Below are 21,852 nucleotides of genomic sequence, written 5' to 3' on the forward strand. Positions count from 1 at the left end.
GGCCTAGCTAGAAGCCCGCCCGCCCACCGATTGGCTCCGCCTATGTCAGTCACTGCCCCCTGCGGCCCAGCCATACCGCAGCCCATCATTGATAGGTCCTGCCCCCAGAGCTCCCCGCCCTCCTACAGGTGGGCCCCGCCCAAGCCCTTGAATCCCACAACCTCTCGAAGCGGTCCTCATTCCCTGCCAGACTCCACTTGCTACCTGGCCCGGAGTCTGTGCACTGGCTTTTTCTCCCACATCTTAGGGTCTGAGAGTCGGTCATCCCTGAAACTCAGCTTTGTCCTGAGTCCTGTTCCTAATGTGTCCAATTTCCCCTCCCAAGTTGTTGTTCCCTTGTCTTCCTGACTCAGCATCTCAGATACCTGATAGGAAAGAGTCTGTCTCTGTCTCTGATCAAATCGGACAATAATAACAATAATAAATAAAGTTAAATAAAAAATAATTATTTTTAAAAGAGAGAGAGAGAGTCTGCTTCCATAAATAGCCACTTAACCGTTTAACTATTAATTTGACTTAGCCATGTCATGGTAGTAAATACACGTGTACGATTTTAGCATTTTAAGTCCTCCTCTAATACAGGCTAACACTTAGCCCTTCAAGGTCCTTAGGAGATTTCAATGAAATGGACCATGTAAAAGTGCTTAGAAGGCTGGAAAGGGCTGGGAAGCTGTTACCCTAATTGTCACTGATTACAAAATAATTCCATCTCAGGGTGTCTTCACCTACTAGGCCTCTAAGAGCATTGGGGAGTGTAGAAAAAGCATTGAAAAGGAGAGCAAAGAACCATCATTTGGCCAGAAAAGACTACAAATTAGTATGCTTACTGTTAACTACTGAATACTAAATTGCTTAATGAAGTCATCAAAGTTAGCCTCACAAAGAATGACACCCACAGACATCTATACTTCCTGATGTCATACTGGGAAAGACACGAATTTGTGTCCCAAATCTGTAACCTAAACCTAATCATAAAGAAACACCAACAAACCCAAACTGAAGTGCATTCTACAAGATTACTAGTCAGGTTTCTTCAAAAATGTCAAGAAAAAGAAAGTCTGAAGCATCTTGTGCATCTCTCAGAACACAACAGAAACAGAAAGGAAAACTTGGTGAGGTTTTTTGGGGAGATTTTTTGAGAGAGAGATTTTTGCAATAGGGAGTATGCACTTGCCAGAGAGATAGAGGGAGATGGGGAAACATAAATCACCCTCCAAGGGGGGATGCCCATGCCACAGACCCTTCTCCTCTGTTCTCCTCTTGGGATTTGGGGCACACACACACACACATGCCAGGATGAGTTTCAAGCCTCCAGGTCCAGGACTCAAACCACGGTCAGTCGACCATGTGGGAGTCCAATGCCTTAACCACTACACCACCTCCTGCTGGAAGTTCCTTCCAGAAACGTTTGTAATGCCGTTCATACCCAGAGAATTATCTTCATTGACAACCGAGAGCAGACCATTTGTTCTTGTTGGAATCATTACTAGTTCCCAGAGGTCAGAGAGAGCCTGAGCTTCCCAAGGAAGGGTGAGATGAGGGCTCCTGCCCCCATTCAGTGTTACACCTCCATTTGGTCTTGCCAACCTCCCACTGGGACTGTTTTCTTTCAAGAGGATATCAGGAACCTGAAAGAACAAACAGCTCATGGTACAAGATCAGAAAGTGCTATGATCGTAACTTCTAGTACAGCATTTCATAATTTGAAGTGAGACGTTGGTAGGTTATTCAATTTCAAAAGCATCTCATGATCAAATATATTTTTTGGAGCTGAATAGTACCCAACACATGTCAAGGGCTTTTGGAATTCCTGAAGGAAAGAAATCAACTATTTTTAGGAGGTACTTGATCTTGTTTTTTTTTTTAAGAAGTATTCTATTTAACTTTATTTATTTATTTATTTTAATTTGACCAGAGAGGGACAGACTGAGAGCGAGAGAGAGAGAGAGAGAAGGTAAGAAAGCAAGTTCCCAGGTCCAGGATTCGAACCACAGTCGGCCATGTGGGAGTCCAGCACCTTTAACCATCATGCCACCTACCAGCCCCAGAAGTACTTGATCTTCATGAACTTTTCCAGCTTTGAACTATGTGACCGCATCATCTTAGTAACCATCTCAATGAAACAGTTCAGGGAGTGAACAGACTAAACTCTGACTAGGGGCTCGAGGTAGCTCTCTTTGGTGACATTTCTGATTTGGTCAGGAGCCGCGCTGGCCCTGATCCCCAGCTTGCTAGATCGTACCAGTCCATGGCCTATTGTCTCCTCGTCCATCCCGAGCCACGTAACAGGAAGTAGGTGGCGAGCCAGTGAGCAAGCAAGGCTTCATCTCTTTGCACCTGCTCCCCAGCATTCACGTTGTCACCTGGACCCCACCTCCTGTCAGATTACTGTGGTATCAGATTCTCACAGGAGTGTGGACTCTATTGTGTAATCGTTTCATCGTATACTACAATGTGCTAGTGTGGTAGTGGGGTGTGTGGTGTGCTTGGGTCATCCCGGGACCAAGCCCCACATCTGTGGACAGATGATCTTCCATGAGCGAAGTCCCTGGTGCTAGGAAGGCTGGGGACTGCTGGTTGGAAGCAGTCCCCATCCTGCTGTGTACTTTTAGGAGCCTGGTGCACTCCGGACATGCCCACAATGCTTTGCTTCTGAGTCCACATAGCACTGGGTCTACAGCTGGCCACCAGCCCCTCACAAAAGAGCAGAGTGGGATGGAAGGGAAAACAGGCCCCACAGGGTGTCAGGGGCTGGGGCCTGGCGGAGGCTGCCCAGCTGGCCTCACGTAGTCCAGCTGTACTTGACTCCACCCTGGTAGCAGTGCTGGACCATGACAGGAAGCTACAGAGCAGGCTGTGGGCCTGGCGGTAGATCCAGTGCAGGATGGAGCAGGGACTCAGGTTGACTAACGCAGAGCCCAGATACTGGATGTAGTCAGGATGGTCCGGGAAGGGTGGCCCTCAGTGACCTGAAGTTCATGTCAGGTGCGTGTGCAGGATCCTGAGAGGAGAATGGAGGAGAAGGGATTGCAGTGTGGCCTTCCCCCTGGGGGGTGATTTCTCACTTTCTGGCTCTGTCTTTCTCTGGCTGACAAGCGCACGTGCCCTATAGTGAAATCTCTCTGAATAAAAATAGATAAATCAAAGAACTGCTGGATTTGATTATGGTATTGAATTAATGTTAATTTCCTGATTTACATGTAAGAAAATATATTTTTGGTCTTAGAAGACAACACCAAAGGGACCAGCAGTTGGCCTAATGGCTATGTCGCTGGACTCCCATGTAGTTGTCTGCAGTTTGAGTCCTGGACCTGGTGGCTTAAACTCACGCCAGACACATGTGCGTGTGTGCCCAAGATCCCAAGAGGAGAATGGGGGAGAAGCAGTTGCGATGTGGCCATCCCCCCGGGGGATGATTTCTCACTTTCTGTCTCTCTGTCTCTCTCTGTCTTTCTGGCCAGTGCACGCACCCGATAGCAAAAATCTCCCAAGAAAAAAAAAAAGATAACACTGAAGTTTTTCAGAGTAAGGGAGCATTATGTGTGCAATTTACTCCCAAGCACCACTGTTCTTTTTTATATGTATTGAACCTGAAACAGTCAGCATCCGGTGACATCAGCATCAAGCAGCATCTCCTCCTGTGTCCTCCTCTCCTCTGTGTGTGCTTGTTTTGATTTCTAGATCACCATCCTCCATCAGATTCCCTCCTTTCCCCTACTGTACTTCCTCTATTCTGCTCCTTTTTCTAATGAATTATTTATTAAATTTTATTTATCTTTGTAATTATTTTTTAATTTGCTATAGGGCATGCACACTCACCAGAGAAAGAGAAAGAAGAGAGCCAGAATGCGAGAAAGTAAGCAGCCAGGTCTGGGATTCAAACCTTAGTCAACCATGTGGGAGTTCCGACCTCAACCACATGCCGCCTGTTGGCCCCTGCACTCCACTTCTGAGTATGAGGATCTCCAGGGCTTAGGGCCCTGTGTCGTTTAGGGTTTCTCTCATTCTCAGCTATTTGAATTCCACCCTCATGCTATTAATTCCTACATTTTCATTTCCACTGCACATACTGCTTCTAAGCTTGTGCTTCCAAATGCATCTTTGTTATCTCCGCTTCCGTGAATCACAGGCATCACAAAGCTGATAGTTTTTTTTTTTCACAGTTAATTTATTATCATTATTATTATTTTAATTTGCCATAGGGCACATGTGCTCACCAGAAAGAAACAGTGGGAATGAGAGCGATAGAGAGAAAGAAAGAGCAAGCCACCAGGTCTAGGACTTGAACCGCGTTGGGTCATGTGGGAGTCCAGTACCTTAACCACCACACTACCTGCTCGTACCAAAGCTAATAACTTTTAAATAAAATTCAGGATTTTCAACTCTGTGGTATAATAACGAATTTGTCTGGTCTTTGTTCCAGGATTTTGGCATGGAGCTTCCTAAATGCTTGGAACTTTGTCTTCATAAGCCCCCCATGCTCACACAGTGATTTATGCTAATGAGACAACTCAAGGTGGGAACTGGGCACCAGGAAGACTGATCATGTGTTTAGAGGATCAGCCCATTGAGCCAGTCTGACCTGTGGGAGGAGAGAGGAGGTGGAGACTGAACTCAACCTCTGGGCCAGTGATTCAACTAATTGTGCGTAGTGATGAAGCCTTTGTAACAACCTAGACACGAGCTCAGGAGAGCTGCCCAGTAGATGAATAGTCGTTGTGCCAAGAGTGTGATGAGCCCTGATTCTGCAGGGAGGGAGCACAGATTCGAATTCGAGACTTTCAGGCCCATCTCTCCATCTGGACGGTCCTGATTTATAGCTTTATGTTGAAGCTGTAGTTGTAAGAATTGCACTATCCTGAGCTCGTTTAGTCAACCCAGTGAATTATCAACCCTGAAAACATTATAGCCACTTAATCAAAACGACAAGCAAAACTCAAACACAAAGTAAGGGAAGTCTTCTTGATAATTGTGCCCTTAAACTTGAGGGATCTGTGTTAACTCCAGGTGGTTAGTACTAGAACTGAATTACAACGCACCAGTTGGTGTTAGAATAACCCCTCTAGAGGCTGGCAGGTGGTTAGGGTGCTGGACTCCCATATGACAGACCATGGTTTGAGTCCTGGACCTGGCTGCTTGGAAATCATACAGGTGCCTATGTGTGTGTCCCAAAATCCCAAGAGAGAAATGGAGGAGAACGAATTAGATTGGGGCATGGCCATCCATTTGAGGGGTGATTTTTCTCACTGTCTCTCTCCATCAAATGCGTGCACTCTATGGCAAAAATCTTTAAAAAAAAAAAAAATTATTTAGCCAGGTGACTTAGTGGTTATAGCAGCTGGATTACACATTCAGTCCCAGATCTGACAACTTAAAAAAACATGCCAGGTTCATGTGCATGCATCCTGAAAACCCAAGAAGAGAACACAGGACAAGGGATCGCAGTGTGATCATCACCCCTGAGAGGATGCTTTCTCGCTTTCCCTCTCTCTATCTAATAATAATAATACCTTCCCCCAAATTCTCCAAACTTCACCATCTGACTCATCCCTATTTAAATAAATGGCCCCAGTTCCATACTGGAGGCAAAAGTACCTGTGATTGCTTTTTCCCTTCTCCTCTAGTCCATCAATAAATCTTCTCCCCCTCCAAAACTGACCCTGAAGTGCTGCCCTCTTCTCCATCCACCCGTATCACGTTGCTCCAGGCCCACCATCACCTCTCACTTTAATTTATTTTTATTACTACTTTTTTTTTGAGAAAGAGATTTTTGCTTTAGGGCACATGTGCTCTCTGGAGAGATAGATAGAGACAGAGAAACAGAAAATGAGAAATCACCCACCAGGGAGGTTGGCCACGCTGCAGTCCTTTCTCCTTCATTCTCCTCTCGGGATTTTGGGCATGCACCCTCATGCACCTGGTGTGAGTTTCAAGTCTCTGGGTCCAGGACTCAAACCGCAATCGACTACATGGGAGTCCAGTGATGTAACCATTATGCCATCTGCTGGTCCCTGTTATTATTAACACTTTTTTTTAAAGAGATTTTTTTGCTAGAGGGCCCTTGCACTTGCCAGACAGAGACAGAGAGACAGAAAGCAAAATATCACCCCTCAGACAGAATAACCATGTCACAATCCTTTCTCCTTCATTCTCCTCTTAAGATTTTGGACACGCACACACATGCACCTGATATGAGTTTTAAGTTGCCAGGTTCAAGACTCAAATAGTGGTTGACTATGTGGGAGTCCAGCAACAAAACCACTATGCCACCCTCTGGTCCACTATCATTATTACTTCTTAAAATTTTGATATAGGGCACAAGTGCTCACCAGAGGAAGACAGGGAGAAAGACAGAAGGAAAGTGAGAAAGCAAGCCACTAGGTCCAGGACTCAAACCACACTCACCCATACAAGAGTCCAGTACCTTAACCACCACGCCACCTGCTGGCCCCTCTCATTCAGATTTCAACCACAGCTTTCTCAATGGTCTCCCTGCCTCCCTTCTTGTCCTCTTCCAATCCATTCTCTATAGAGACAAAAATAATGTTCTTAAAATATAGTCTTGGGGCCGGCAGGTGGCATGGTGGTTAGGGATACTGGACTCCCACATGGCTGACTATGGTTCGAATTCCAGCCCTGGCAGCTTGCTTTCTGTGTGTGTGTGTGTGTGTGTGTGTGTGTGTGTGTGTCTGTCTGTCTGTCTGTCTCTCTGTTTCTCTCTGGTCAAATTAAAATAAAATAAATGAACAAATAAATAAAGTTAAATAAAAAATAATTAAAAAAAAAAAAAGAATATAGGGAACCAGCGGTTAGCGTAATGGCTATGTCGCTCGACCCCCACGTGGTCGACCGCGGTTCACGTCCCAGACCCGGTGGCTTAAAACTCACGTCGGGTGCATGTGCGTGCATGCCCAAGATCCTGAGAGGAGAATGGAGGAGAAGGGAATGCAGCGTGACCATCCTCCCTGGGGGGTGATTTCTCACTTTCTGTCTCTATGTCTCTCTCTGTCTGTCTGGCGAGCGCACGAGTGAAAACCTCTCCAAAAAAAAAAAAAAAAGAATATAGTCTTAACCTTCTAGACTCTGGCTTTTGGATCCCTCAGATACCCCAGTGGCCCTTACTTCAAGGTGTCAGCATACTGTCCACTCTCTGGAACAGTATTCCCAGCTCGCTGTGCACCTAGGTCCTCTCCTTCCTTTAGCTCTGCAGCTTACATGCCTCCTTGGACAGACCTTCTTCATCCACACAGACTGAAGCAGGTGTTCTTGCTCCCTGCCAGTCTCATCCCTGACCTGTGGTTTTCTCTGTTTGCCTGGTAAGCTGTGTTCTGCATCTCTCCCGCTTACCATTGACTCCTCAGCATCAAACACAGTGCATGGCATGGCGCTCAGGTAACACTGCTGAAGGAGTGAATGTAGTGAGAACCCAATTTTCTGGTTTAATGTTGTATGATGGATGTATGATGAATTTGTGGCATCTCTCTTAATAGATGTGCAGATTTTTTTTTTCTTTCAAGAGCTTTTTGCTATAAGTGCATGTGCTCTTCAAAGAGACAGAAAGCAAGAAATAACCCCCCAGGGGGAATGGTCATGCCACAATCCCTTTCCCTTCGGCCTCTTCTCAGGGATTCTGGGCACTCACGCACAGGCACCCAACATGTGTTATATGCTGCCAGGTATGGGACTCAAACACAGCCGACTTCGTGAGAGTCCAGTGATGTAACCAACATGCCATCTGCTGGTCCCAATGTGCAGAATTTGATGGCCAATATATGTATTAAATTTCCCTCACCAGTCTCCTATTACTGAGCTTTAGGAGGGTTTTTGTAGCCCTTTTTTTAAGGTTTTACCGTAGGACACATATGCTCACCAGAGAGATACAGTGAGAGAAAAAGTGAGAAATCACCCCCAGGGAGCATGGCCACGTCCCAATCCCTTCTCTTCCATTCTTCTCCTGGGATTTTGGACATGCACTCACACACTCCTGGCATGATTTATAATACTGGGTCCAGGACTTGAATTACAGTCAGCCATCTGGGAGTCCAGTGCCTTAACTATCACAACAAGTCCTAAGCCAGGACGTTCAGCCATTTTAAAATTAAGAAAGGCCTTTAGGGACCAGCAGATGGCATGATGTTTACATTGCTGGACTCCCATGTAGTTGACCATGGTTTGAGTCCTGGATCTGGTTGCTTAAAAATACATGCCAGGTCGGAACCAGCAGTTAGCTTAATGGCTATGTCACTGGACTCCCGTGTAGTCGACCGTGGTTCAAGTCCCAGACCCAGCGGTTTAAACTCATGCTGGGCGCATGTGCGTGCATGCCTAAGATCCCAAGAGGAGAATGGAGGAGAATGGATTGTGGTGTGGCCATCCCTCCTAGGGGGTGATTTCTCGCTTTCTGTCTTTCTGTCTCTCTCTGTCTTTCTGGCAAGCACACACGCCCTATAGCAAAAATATCTTAAAAAAAAAAAAAAAACTCATGCCAGATCCATATGCATGCGTGCCCAAGACTCCAAGAGGAGAGTGGAGGAGAAGGAATTGCGGCATGGCCATCACCCATGGGAGATGATTTCTTGCTTTCTGTCTCTCTCTCTGTCTTTCTGGCGAGAGCATGCACCCTATAGCAGAAACCTCTCTTCATAAATAAATAAAAAGAAAGGCCTCTAACAAGAGCAACTGGACCAAATGTTGAGTCATAGAGCGATCCATTTGAGGAATGATCAGATGAGAATCCAAGAATGGTTATTTGTAAGAACCAGGATAATTAGTCAAGGGAAAACGATTGACTCTGATTGATTGTAGTGAGAAATGATTTGGGTTTCTCTGTAATACAGCTTTTATCTATAAATACCAAGAACATGTTGAGCTTTTTGACAGTCTGATGGTGCTTGCTGACTGAATCTCTGTGAATGGTTACAGAATTAAACTCCTTTCTTCTCCAGCTTCTGCCTCTCATTTTTTTTTTCTTTTTTTTTTTTTGGAGAGGTTTTTGCTATAGGGCGCATGTGCTCGCCAGACAGACAGAGACAGAGAGAAAGCAAGAAATCAGCCCCCAGGGGGGATGGCCATGCCGCAATCCCTTCTCCTCCATTCTCCTCTCGGGATCTTGGGCATGCGTGCACACGTGCCCGGCGTGAGTTTAAGCCACCGGGTCTGGGACTCGAACCGTGGTAGACTACGTGGGGGTCCAGCAACATAGCCATTACGCTAACTGCTGGTCCCCTGCCTCTCATTTTATTGACCATGAGGCTTGACTAAGAATGACTTAGTTTGGCTGGTAACAATAGGAAATAACTTATAATGGTCCCAACTTCTTTTTTTAAGGTTTTTGCCATGGGGTGTGTGCTCTAGCCAGAGAGAGAGAGACAGAGGGAAAGTGAGAAATCATTTCCCAGGGGTTAAACCAAACTGCAATCCCTTATCCTCCATTCTCATCTTGGAATTTGGGGCACACACTTTTTGTGTGATTTTTAAACAGCTGGGTCTGGAATTTGAACCATTGTCAGCCATGTGGGAGTTTAGCACCTTAACTACCACGCCACCTGCTGGCCCAAAATAATCCCAACATTCTTTTTTAGAATTATTCTGTTTAATTTTACTTATTGTCTTTATTATTTTTAATTTGACCAGAAAGAGAGAGAAAGAAAGTGAGAAAGCAAGCCACCAGGTCTAGGACTTTAACCATAGTTGGCAATGTGAGAGTTCAGCACCTTAATTACCATGCCACCTGCTGGCCCTGGTCCCAACTTTTAAAAACTGTTATTTTGGGGACCAGCAATTGGCATAATGGCTATGTCCCTGGACTCCCATGTAGTTGATTGTGGTTCGAGTCCTGGATCCAGTGGCTTAAACTCATGCTGGGCGTGTGTACGTGCATGCCCAAGATCCTGAGAGGAGGATGGAGAAGAAGGGATTACAGCATGACCATCCCCTCTCGGGGGGTGATTTCTCGCTTTCTGTCTCTCTGTCTCTCTCTGTCTTTCTAGTGGTGCACGCGCCCTATAGCAAAAATAAATAAATAAATAAAAATAAAAAGATCCAGGCTTGATACATCATTAAAGACTATTCTGGCGAGTGCCCACGCCCAATAGCAAAAGAACTCTCAGAAAAAAAAGAAAAAGAAAAAAAAAAGTAAAACAAACAAACAAAAAAAAAACCCTGTTATTTTACCCAGTAAGGCAACTCTAAAGTAAACTGAGATCAGGACCTAACTCTTTCCTTTTTTCTTCTCTGTCACCTAAGCATGCTGGCTTTTCTCAGGCATCCCATGAGTCTGTGAAAGGCTATAGCTATGGCTGTTACAGACATACCCATCCAGACACATCCCAGGGTATGAGACCATCTCGTTCTGGTGCTTCCTCTAAAACTTGGACACTCAAAGTTCCTCCTGCTTCGTTCTCCAGAATGAGGTCATATGACTGAGCTTAAACCAATCACGGATAAGTGAGCTGAGCCATACTTTCCCTCCCCCACAACCCCTTCCCTGATTGGATTAGACGATAAGTCTCACCTGGGGTGGGTGGAGGGGAATACAGTCCTCCAGCGAGCACTAGTCATGTGTGGGAGGGGAGTCTGGAGATGCCACAATGCCTGAGGCTGTTACAGATGGTCCCCAACTGACAATGGTTTTACTTATTGTTTGTCATGGATTTATCAGGATATTAAATGTATTTTTGGTTTACAATGGGTTTATGGAGATGCAGTTCCATAATAAGCTGAGAAACACCTTTACTGTCATTTAGTGTCCGAAATGCTAAGCTCTAGCATCACCTGGGGAAGCCCATCAAATGGATTCCACTGGGCTTTTGTTTCAATAGGTCCCTGATGGTAGGGTTTTTTTGTTTTTGTTTTTTACTTGTTATGTAGTTCTCACAAAAGCATGAGGCATTCTGATCATTTGAGCTGTCTGGTGTTGGTATTTTAGAAAAGTGAAAAGTTTTCAGTGTTTCTTTTTTCAAAGTTTATAGCCATTAGCTTGCACTCTCTTTTTCTTTCTTTTTTTTTCTTTTGGAAATGTTTCTGCTATAGGGTGCGTGCACGCGTCAGAAAGACAGAGAGAGACAGAGAGACAGAAAGCAAGAAATCACTCCCCCCAGAGGGTATGGCCACACCACAATCCCTTCTCATCCATTCTCCTCTTGGGATCTTGGGCACGCACGCACACATGCCCAGTGTGCATTTAAGCCACCAGGTCCAGGACTCAAACCACGGTTGACTACATGGGAGTCCAGCGACATAGCCATTACACTAACTGCTGGTCCCAACTTGCGCTCTCTTTTTAAAAACCATTTTTGAGACTGTACACATTAGAGAGACGACATTCCTCCACGAGGTTTCCCCATGCCAGAGTCTTCCACTCCACCCTTCCATCTCCCCAGGATTCTAGGCACCCTCCATCTGAGTCCAGTGCCCTCTCAGGCACCTGGGGGATCTGTTCCCATGGCCAGCATGTGGTCTCTGCTGTGCCGCCCAGCAAACCATGGACAGTGTGACCCAGGCTGGCCTCTCCGCTTTATGAGACATCCATGTAGAGTCAAAAACTTAGATTTGGGTACCAGAAAAACACTGATTTCTGTCCTAGCTCTGCTACTTTCCATGTGACCTTTGGAAATATGAGTTAACCCCCTTTGGACTCAATATTCTTATTTGTAAAATACAGATAATATCTTCTCCTCAAGATTATGGAGAGGAGGGAACCAGCAGTTAGCGTAATGGCTATGTCACTGGACTCCCACGTAGTTGACCGCGATTCGTGTCCCGGACCTGGTGGCTTAAAACTCACACTGGGCACGTGTGCGTGCATGCCCAAGATCCTGAGAGGAGAATGGAGGAGAAGGGATTGCGGTGTGACCATCCCCCCTGGGGGGTGATTTCTCGCTTTCTGTCTCTATGTCTCTCTCTGTCTGTCTGGCGAGCGCACGCGCCCTACAGTGAAAATCTCTCCAAAAAAAAAAAAAAAAAAAAAGATTATGGAGAGGACTCAGTGTACCATGGGAGCACTCAGAAAATGATCTCGGAGCACACAACCAAAGTGTATGTTCACAACCACACAGATATCATGGGGCCATGTCTTCATTTTGAAAAAAAAAATGATAGATTGAGCATATAATTAATCTTAATTATCTGATCCATGGAGCTGGCAGGTGGCATGGTGATTGGGCACTGGGCTCTCACATAGCTGACTGTAGTTTGAGTACTGGACCCGACAGCTTACTTTCCCACTTTTCCTCTCTCTCTCCCTCTGGTCAAAATAAAAAATAATACTAAATATAATAAAATAATTCTTTTTAAAAACAAAAGTCCAGGGACCAGCAGATAGCATAGTGGTTATGTAGCTGGACTCCCATGTAGTTGACCGCAGTTCAAGTGCCAGACCCAGCAACTTAAAACTCATGCCAGGCACATGCGTGTGTATGTGCCCAAAATCTCAAGTGGGGAATGGAGGAGAAGGAATTGTGGTGTGGCCATCCCCCTGGGGGTGAGTTCTTGCTTTCTATCTCTTTGTCTTCTATGGCGAACACACATGCCCTGTAGGAAAAATCTCTCTTAAAAAAAAAAAAGACGTCTGACCGAGGCCGTGGAAGCAGAGTTCCCAAGTGTTTCAAGTGTAATACTCTGAGTCCTGGAGCCCTTGAACCATGGTGTCCTCAAAGGCATGACTTTCACTCCATCCAGGTGTGTGTCTGCTGCCAAGAGAACCTAAGCCCCATCTCTTCAATGTCAACCATTGAGACTTTTTTCTCTAATCTTCATACACAGTTGAGTAGTGATTTTCTTCTCTGAAGCTGGCCAAGTCCAGGAGATGCATATGTTTGGTTTGGTTTTGCTTTAGACAATTTTGGTTTTTTATTAAAAAAAATTTTTTTTAAGTTTGCTACAGGACACATGAGGTCAGCAAAGAGACAGAGAGAGAGAAGTGGGGAGGGAAGTGAGAAATCATCCCCCAGGGATGGTCATGCCACAGTCCATTCTCCTTCATCCTCCTCTAGGGATTTTGGGCATGCATACGTACATGCCTGGAGTGATTTTCAAGCCACCAGGTCCAGACTCGAACTTCACAGTCAGCCGTATGAGATCCAGGTGCCTTAACCTCTGTGCCACCTGCTGGGCCCCACTGCTTTTTTTTTTTTTTTTTTTTGAGAGAGAGACAGGTAGGTATCTCTGAAAGGATCTCTCAGGTGAGACCCTCTGCCCTAGCCTCCCAGTTAGCTAGGATCACAGGTGCACATCACTGCACCTGGCCTGTCCAGGCTGGTCTGGGAACGGACCCCGGTCTTCTACATGGCCTCGACCTCACTCGGCAGCAACCAATTTCTGGTGCTACCACCCAGCGTCCAGGGTTCCCACAGTCAGCTAGCCACGTCCCCTCCCCCACACACCCAGGTGGGACACTAAAGGGAGGGCCCTTCTTTGAGGACCTGACTTGCAGATGCTGATATTTCCATGCTTCTCGTTAAAAAAATATATCAGGCTTGCTGTCCGTAATGGACATTTGTCCTGGTATTTGCCTGCTTAGCATTTTGTGAACATCCTTCTTACATTTGAGGAACTTCCCACCATAAAAGTCTGCACCTCACGGGGAGAAGACTGGCAGGTGGCGTGGTGGTTAAGCTGAGAGACTCCCACATGGCCAACCATGGTTCGAGTCTTGGACCTGGAGGCTTGCTTTCTTACTTTCCCTTTCTCTCTCTGGTCAAATTAAAAATAATCATCATCATCATACATTAAATAAAATAAATAATTCTTAAAACAAAATACTCTACAGTAGCTAGGGCCTAGGCATGTGACCACCAAACCATCAGCTAAATAAAATGAGATTCAAAGATGAGTGCTAATAAATAAACTGAGATTCAAAGATGAGCAGTTAGCATAATGGCTATGTAGCTGGACTCCCATGTAGTCGACCGTGGTTCAAGTTCTGGACCCGGTGGCTTAAACTCACGCTGGGCACGTGTGCGTGCGTGCCCAAGATCCCGAGAGGAAAATGGAGGAGAAGGGATTGCGGTGTGGCCATCCCCCCTGGGGGGGGGGTGATTTCTCGCTTTCTATCTCTCTGTCTCTGTCTTTCTGGAGAGCGCACGCCCTATAGCAAAACTCTCTCTCAAAAAAAAAAAAAAAAAAAACAAAAAAGATGAGTGCTAACAACAGGCAGGGTGGACATGGTCTGGGTAGCCGTTCTTGTGTGGGGTGTTGGGACTCCCTGGTGTCAGAGATACCGGACAGGAGCAGAGTTTTAGCAGGAGCATCCCACCTCCAGTCAGCATGGCCTCCACGGTGCCTGGTGCCTGGTGGTGGTCTGGCAAGATACTCAGGGTACCATTCCGGCTGCACTGTCTCTAACCATGTTCCCCTGATACACCCTCCAGTTTGGGGAATTTTCCAACATATTGAATTGTCAAGAAAGTCATGATGTATTTTTCTCGGTTTTTCTATTTAAAAAAAAATGAGCCGTATCTCACTCTCCTGACAACCCAGTACTTGCCAATGAAAAGTTCCTTGGCTCCAGTTCTGTGATGTGCTGCTAAGAAACCTTGCCACCACACCACCCGCTGGAAGAAACTGTTACAACTTGATCACCCCCTCCACCCCCAAGCTGCAAATGGCTCTTGTATCAATGTGTGGCTAATAAAACGGACTTGAGACAAACTCCTCCAACTTGAGACAGAGGAAAACAAAAAGCAGTAAGAAACTTACAACACACTTTCACTCACTCACACACACACACACACACACACACACGCACACTCTCTCACTTTTCCTTTCTCTCTATCTCTCTCTGAACTCATATACCATATGGCAAAATAAATGAAAAAATAAATGGATAAATAAATGCAATTTAGAGACCAGCAGTTGGCATAATGGCTATGTCGCTGGACTCCCACGTAGTCGACCGTGGTTTGAGTCCCAGACCCGGTGGCTTAAAACTCACGCCAGGCGCATGTGCGTGCGTGCCCAAGATCCCGAGAGGCGAACGGAGGAGAAGGGATCACGGCGTGGCCATCCCCCCTGGAGGGTGATTTCTCGCTTTCTCTCTCTTTGTCTCTCTCTGTCTGTCTGGTGAGCGCATGCGCCCTTATAGCAAAGACCTCTCCAGAAAAAAAAAATGCAATGTAGACAGTTTTTCTACTACAGGGCGTGTGTGCTCACCAGAGAGACAAAGAGAGACAGAGAGACAGAAATTGTAAAATTAGAATAGCTTCAGTAAGGAGCAAATGTTATATGTGGGGTTTTCAAAAAGTCTGTGGAAAAATGGAATAAAATGTGAGTTTATTTTGGTGTGAATAATCTTTAAAACCAATGTATAATTGTTGGGAACCAGCAGTTAGCGTAATGGCTATGTCGCTGGACTCCCACGTAGTCGACCGCGGTTCGCGTCCAGGACCCGATGGCTTAAAACTCACGCCGGGCGCGTGTGCGTGCGTGCCCAAGATCCCGAGAGAATGGAGGAGAAGGGATTGCAGCGTGACCATCCCCCCTGGGGGGTGATTTCTCACTTTCTGTCTCTATGTCTCTCTCTGTCTGTCTGGCGAGTGCACGCGCCCTATAGCGAAAACCTCTCCAAAACAATAACAAAAACAAAGAACCAATGTATAATTGTTTAATAATATACTTTTCAATGGACTTTTTGACAGTGCTTTAATATTCATCAATGAATAGAACACCATAAAAAATTTGAGAGCAAAAAGAGCTCTTGAACACTAAAAATGATAGCCAATATAAAAAATGCAATTAGACAACGAGCCAGTGGTGTGTTAATTAAGGTAGTGGGATCCTACATAGCCACCTTTAAAGTTCTAGTCTCAAATCAGGCTTGAAAATCATGATGGATGCATATACATGTGTGCTCAAAATCCTGGGAGGAGAATAGAAGAGAAAGAACTGCGGCGTGCCATCCTTCCTGGGGGTGACTTCTCACTTTCTCTCCCTCTGTCTCTCTCTGTCTCTGACAGGAGCAAAATGCAATTAGAGTCAGTCAGTGGCATGTTGGTTAAGGTAGCTGGATCCCATATAGCCAACTGCACTGTTTGAGTCTTGGACCCAGTAGCTTGAAAATCAAACAGGGCACATGTACGTATATCCTCAAAATCCCAAAAGAAAAAAGAAATGGAGGAGAAGGGATTGCAGCGTGACCATCCTCCATTGGGGGTGCTTTCTTGCTTTCTCTCTCTTGCTTTCTCCAGTAAATGTACTAGCCTGTGGAAAAAATAAAATAAAAAAGGAAAATTTAATTAAGAGGTCACAGGTGGTAGAGTGGTTAAGGTACTGGATGCCACATGGCCAACTGTGTGGTTTCAATCCCAGACCTGGCCACCTTGTGCATGTCTGAAATCCCAGAAGGAGAATGGACAAGAAGGATTGTGATATGATCATTCCCCCGGATGGTGATTTCTCACTTTCCCTTTCTCTCTGTCTTTCTCTCTCGCTGGTGAGCTCATACACCATATGATAAAATAAATGAAAAAATAAATAAATAAATGTAATTTAGAGGTTTATTTTTACTTTTTTTACTATAGGGTGCTTGTGCTCACCAGAGACAGAGAGACAGAGCGATAGAAAGTGAGAAATCACCTCTGGAGAGATGACCACATCACCATCCCTTCTCCTCCATTCTTCTTTTGGGATTTTGGCATGCACACACATGTGCCTAGCATGAATTTTAAGCCATCAGATCTGGGATTCGAACTGCAGTCAACTACATGGGAGTCCAGTGACATAACCACTACACCATCTGGTGATCCCATAAATAAATGCAATTTAAAAGTTGGATTATAAGGGGCCGGCAGGTGCTGTGGTGGTTAAGGACACTAGACTCCCACATGGTCGACTGCGGTTCAAGTCCCAGACTGGCAGCTTGCGTTCTTATGTTCCCTCTCTCTCTCTCACTCAGCCCATCTCTAGTCAAATTAAAATGAAATAAATAAATAAAGTTAAAATAAAAAATAATTCTTTAAAAAAAATCTTTGGATTATAGAATATAAAATATCTTTGTTTATTTTTTATTGTCTATATCCTTCACTAGCTGGTAAATCTCCATGAGGGTACCGTTCATAAAGTGCTGCCCTACACGGAGTAGCACTGGCCCAACGTTGGGGCTTAGTAGATATTTGTCAGATGCGAAGGACGGCAGAGCATGCCACCTCAAACTCTGCCACTCTGGCATAAGAATTATTTTTACTTAATGACACTCAAAACCAAGAGCAGGTGCAAGAGGGGTGCACTGACATCCCCAAGTTTTCTGAAGCAGGAGATAAAACTCTCACATGTCAGATTCTGTCCTTATCACCAGATATGGAGACTTGAGGCTGAGAGAATCCCGGGCAGATTTTGTTTAAATAACTCATCCACTTTTGATCTTCTACATATTTTAGTTACTTTTGCACAACTGGCTGTCTTTGTTCAGATTTTGCAACATCTTTGTGTCCCTGTTTTCCTAAGGGGGCTCCTATGAATGTATAAAAATTTGTATGCTTTCATTTGGTTAATCTATGTCGATTTAATTCTTAGGCCTAGCTAGACATGCTAAGAAGACACAGGTAAACTTTTACCTCCTCTACAAATGTACAAATGACTCTTCTCCAAAAAGATAGAACAAAATAGACAAAAGGATTAAAAGTAGTTAAGAAATATAAAATAATAAAAATAGTCTAGAGGAAAAAATTTAAAAGGGAAGAATTTCTAAGAAAAAAATAAAAAGAAAGAACATTCTTTAAAACCAAATAAGAGTTTTTATAAATAGTCCATTGAGTGATTACCCTGATGAATAAAGAAGAATGAAGTCACATTAGATGCATCACAGTAAAATTTCAGAAGAGTAGAGTTAAAGGAGGGGGCCAGCAGGTGGTGTGGTGGTTAAGGATGCTGGACTCCCATATAGCCGACCATGGTTTGAGTCCCAGACCTGGTGGCTTGCTTTTTCACTTTCCCTCTCTTTCTCTCTCACTCTTCTCTCTGGTCAAATAAAAAATAAAATAAAATAAAATAAAACAGTTAAAGGAAGGCCTAAACCCTCCTAGGGAGCAAAAAATAGACCATAATCAAAGGATTGGAACTTTTCCCCTTCAACATTGGGATTCCTAAAATATAGCAGACCAATGCTTCCAACATTCTAAGAAGAATAATATCAACCTAGAATCTTATACCTAGGCCAACTAGTGATCAAGTGTAGGAATAGTCATTTTTAGAAATGAAAATCATTTTTTTGGGGGGGAGCAAATAGTTTTTAATGTTTTGGGTTGTTATTTTATTTAGTTTTTATTTTTACAAACACACTGGAGAATCATGCGGTGCTGCCAGCATTAGATGCAATCCTGGGCCACAAGTCTGCGCACTCCTTTGCCACTGGTCCCGTGATGGCAGAACCTTTCATTTCACCTTTATTGTTTACTATGACCCCTGCATTATCTTCAAAATAAAGAAAGACGCCATCTTTTCTCCGGTATGACTTTGGCTGTCGAATTACCACTGCTGGATGCACTTTCTTCCTGAGCTCTGGTTTCCCTTTCTTGACCGTGGCCATCACCACGTCACCCACGCCAGCAGCAGGAAGCCTGTTCAGCCGTCCCTGGATCCCCTTCACAGAGATGATAGACAGATTTTTGGCTCCTGTGTTGTCGGCACAATTGATCACAGTACCTACTGGAAGACCCAGGGAAATTTGGAACTTTGCCCTGGAGGACCCACCATGTCCATCTGTATGTCGACATTAAGGGACTTGGACGACTCCAACTTTTACAACAAGCAGTTCCTTCTGCAAGGTGGGAGACCGCTCAGGCCCACCTCCAACCACATCAGTGATATTTGCAGAGTGATCTCGCTCGGCTGGGTCTAAAATGACGTGGGGATCCTGCCAGTTCAACTCCCAGTTGCCCAGGGATGCCACTCCCGGTGAGGCTTAAAGTCACCCCTGGGGGGGTGATTTCTCGCTTTCTGTCTCTCTGTCTCTCTCTTTCTGGCAAGTGCATGCTCCCTATAGCAAAAACCTCTCCAAAAAAAAAAAAAAGAAAAGGCCAAGGGATCAGCAATTAGCATAATGGCTATGTCGCTGGACTCCCACAGTTCGAGTCCAGGACGTGGTGGCTTAAACTCATCCCAGGCACATGTCCGTGCCTGCCCAAGATCCCAAGAGAATGAAGGAGAAGGGATTGCAGTGTGGCTATTCCCCCTGGGGTGATTTCTCGCTTTCTGTCTCTCTGTCTCTCTCTTTCTGGCAAGTGCATGCTCCCTATAGCAAAAACCTCTCCAAAAAAAAAAAAAAGAATAGGCCAAATCAGGATCAGCAGATGGTGTTACGTCACTAGACTCCTACATAGTTGACGACAGTTCGAGTCCCAGATCTGGCAGCTTAAAACTCACACTAGGCATGTGTGCATGCGTGCCAAAGATCCTGAGAGGGAAATGGAGGAGAAGAGATTGTGGCGTGGCCATCTCCCTGCGGGTAATTTTTCACTTTCTGTCTTCTCTGTCTCTTCGGCAAGTGCCCTATAGCAAACAGAAAAAAGAAAAGAGAAAAGAAAGAAAAGAATAAGCCAAGTCTATTTAATTCAGGAGTTATAATCTATTTTACATACTTACATACTTATAGTACCCAATAGTACCCAAAAGACTAGCTGTAAATCCCAAACTGAATATGGAGAATTGCTAAAATCTAACCTTAAAGGGACCACTAAAGTTGTGTATAATAGCAACATGAAAGAAATACGTTAACAACTTTCAGAAAAACTGAGTTTATGAAAACATCAAATTTCACTTCAACCTTTTACTCGTGAAAACATAAAGAAACACCTCTTGAATATGCAAGTTTAGCTTTCTTCAAGGAAATATTTATTGTATATTATCAGAGATTATATTTTACAACAAAATTAAATTAAATGTATGCACTTACAAACTTTTTACAAATAAAATGAAAATCAGAGTGTATATCAAATTTACATCGAACCAAAGTCCTGGTTTTCGTAATTCAGCTCAATCACGATTCTGGAGGAGGGCCACCAGTCCACGATTTCAGATAGTTGAGGATCTTTTTAGTAACTGGAACAAAGTCTTCTCTATATGTGATAATTGTTTCCACATAAAACCCCTTCGGGTGCTCAGAGTGTTCCTTTGTTGAGACATCTTTCTGCTCTACTTTATCAACTTAAAAAAAAGAGAAAACATCTAATTATTAACTTAGCAGTCATTAAAGTCTTCGAAGTAAAACTAAAGAAAGAATTATCTACTCACCCCTACCCCTAATCAGGAATCTCTATCAGATTCCTGTCTCCTTATTCTTCCTTTAAAAAAAGAAGAAAAAGGGGGGACGGCAGGTGGCATGGTGGTTAAGGGCGCTGGACTCTCACATGGCCAATAACGGTTTAAGTCCTGGACCTAGTGGCTTGTCTTCTTACTTTCCCCCTACCCCCCAACTCTGCCCCTCTCTGGTCAAATTAAAACAAATAAATAAATAAAGTTAAAATAAAATAATTCTTTTTTTTTTTTGAGAGGTTATTGCTATAGGGTGCGTGAGCTTGCCAGAAAGACAGAGAGTGAGAAATCACCCCCCAGGGGAATAGCCATGCCGCAATCCCTTTTCCTCCATTCTCCTCTCAGGATCTTGGGCACACACGCACACGTGCTCAGCTTGAGTTTAAGCCAGGACTCGAACTGTGGTCGACTACATGGGAGTCCAGCAACATAGCCATTACACTAATGGCTGGTCCAATAAAATAATTATGCTGGTCCAATAAAATAATTCTTAAAAAAAAAAAAGAAGAAGAAGAAAATAAAAAGGGACCAGCAGATGGTGTGATGGTTACGTTGCTGGACTACCACAGAGTCAACTGCATTTCAAGTCCCAGGCCCATGGCTTAAAAATGCTGGGTGCATGTGCATGCGTGCCCAAAATCCAGAGAGGAGAATGGAGAAGAAAGGATTGCAGCGTGGCCATCCCCTCTGGGGAGTGATTTCTCACTTTGTCTCTCACCGTCTCTCCAGGGAATGCACTCACCCTATAGCAAAAATCTCTAACAAAAACAAGAAAAAAAGAAAACATGGGACCAGCAGATAGTATAATGGTTATGTCGCTGGACACCCACAGATTGTACTGTTGTTCGATTCCCGGACCTAGTGGCTTAAAACTCACATGGGGCAGATGTGCTTGAGTGTGTGTTCAAAATCCAGAGGAGAATAGAGAAGGGACTGCAGCATGACATTCCCCCAGAGGGTGATGTCTAGCTTTCTGTCTCCCTGGTGAGCATGCATGCCCTATAACAAAAATCACTCTTAGGAAAAAAAAAAACATAAAAAGGGACCAGCAGATGGGGTAATGGTTATATCACTAGATTCCCATGTAGTCAATCGTGGTTCAAGTCCTGGACCTGGAGGCTTAAAATTCACGCTGGGTGCGTGTGCATGTGTGCCCAAAGTCCCAAGAAGAGAATGGAGAAGAGACCGCAGTGTGGCCATCCTCCTAGAGGGATGATTTCTCACTTTCTGATTTTCTGTCTGTCTCTGGTGGGTGCACACACCCCATAGAAAAAAATCTCTCCAGAAAAAAAAGGAAAAAAAAACCATGACCACTACAAACTTTAACATGTTTTTAAATATTTAATGCTGGATATGTGAACTTTTAACCATCAAATATAATCTTTAGCAAATTTACACAACAGTTGTATTGAAATATGCACATACCTTACAATTAGCCCACTTAAAATGTACAATTCACCTGTGGCCTGATGGTTGGGGCAACGGGATCCCACGTGGTTCAAGTCAAGGGACACCCTGCTGTGTGCATGCCTCAAAATCTCCACGGTGGGAAAAATGGGGGCAAGGGGTTGCAGCACTACCACAGCCCATGAGGGGCACTTTCTCTCT

The 21,852-nt window shown here is 44.5% G+C and overlaps 2 protein-coding genes across 2 annotated transcripts in view; both read right to left on the minus strand.

The window, feature by feature from the left end:
- Nucleotides 1-18,258: 18,258 nt before the first annotated feature.
- On the minus strand, nucleotides 18,259-18,792 carry LOC102484991 (60S ribosomal protein L23). The gene is made up of 2 exons (XM_006163665.2): nucleotides 18,768-18,792; nucleotides 18,259-18,693 (listed from the first exon to the last, which is right to left on the minus strand). The coding sequence occupies exons 1-2, from the start codon at nucleotides 18,790-18,792 to the stop codon at nucleotides 18,281-18,283; spliced, it is 438 nt and encodes a 145-aa protein (XP_006163727.1). The 3' UTR covers nucleotides 18,259-18,280.
- A 1,048-nt stretch (nucleotides 18,793-19,840) lies between these two features.
- SMIM26 (small integral membrane protein 26) overlaps nucleotides 19,841-21,852 on the minus strand; it is a 3,206-nt gene continuing 1,194 nt past the window's right edge. Inside the window, exon 2 of the mRNA XM_027766349.1 lies at nucleotides 19,841-20,136. Coding sequence (XP_027622150.1) covers nucleotides 19,970-20,136 — 167 coding nt within the window. The 3' untranslated portion in view covers nucleotides 19,841-19,969. The remainder of the gene's footprint in view (nucleotides 20,137-21,852) is intronic.

This window comes from Tupaia chinensis, unplaced genomic scaffold (assembly GCF_000334495.1).
Source record: "Tupaia chinensis unplaced genomic scaffold, TupChi_1.0 Scaffold142716_1, whole genome shotgun sequence".
In the NCBI taxonomy this organism is placed as follows: domain Eukaryota; kingdom Metazoa; phylum Chordata; class Mammalia; order Scandentia; family Tupaiidae; genus Tupaia; species Tupaia belangeri.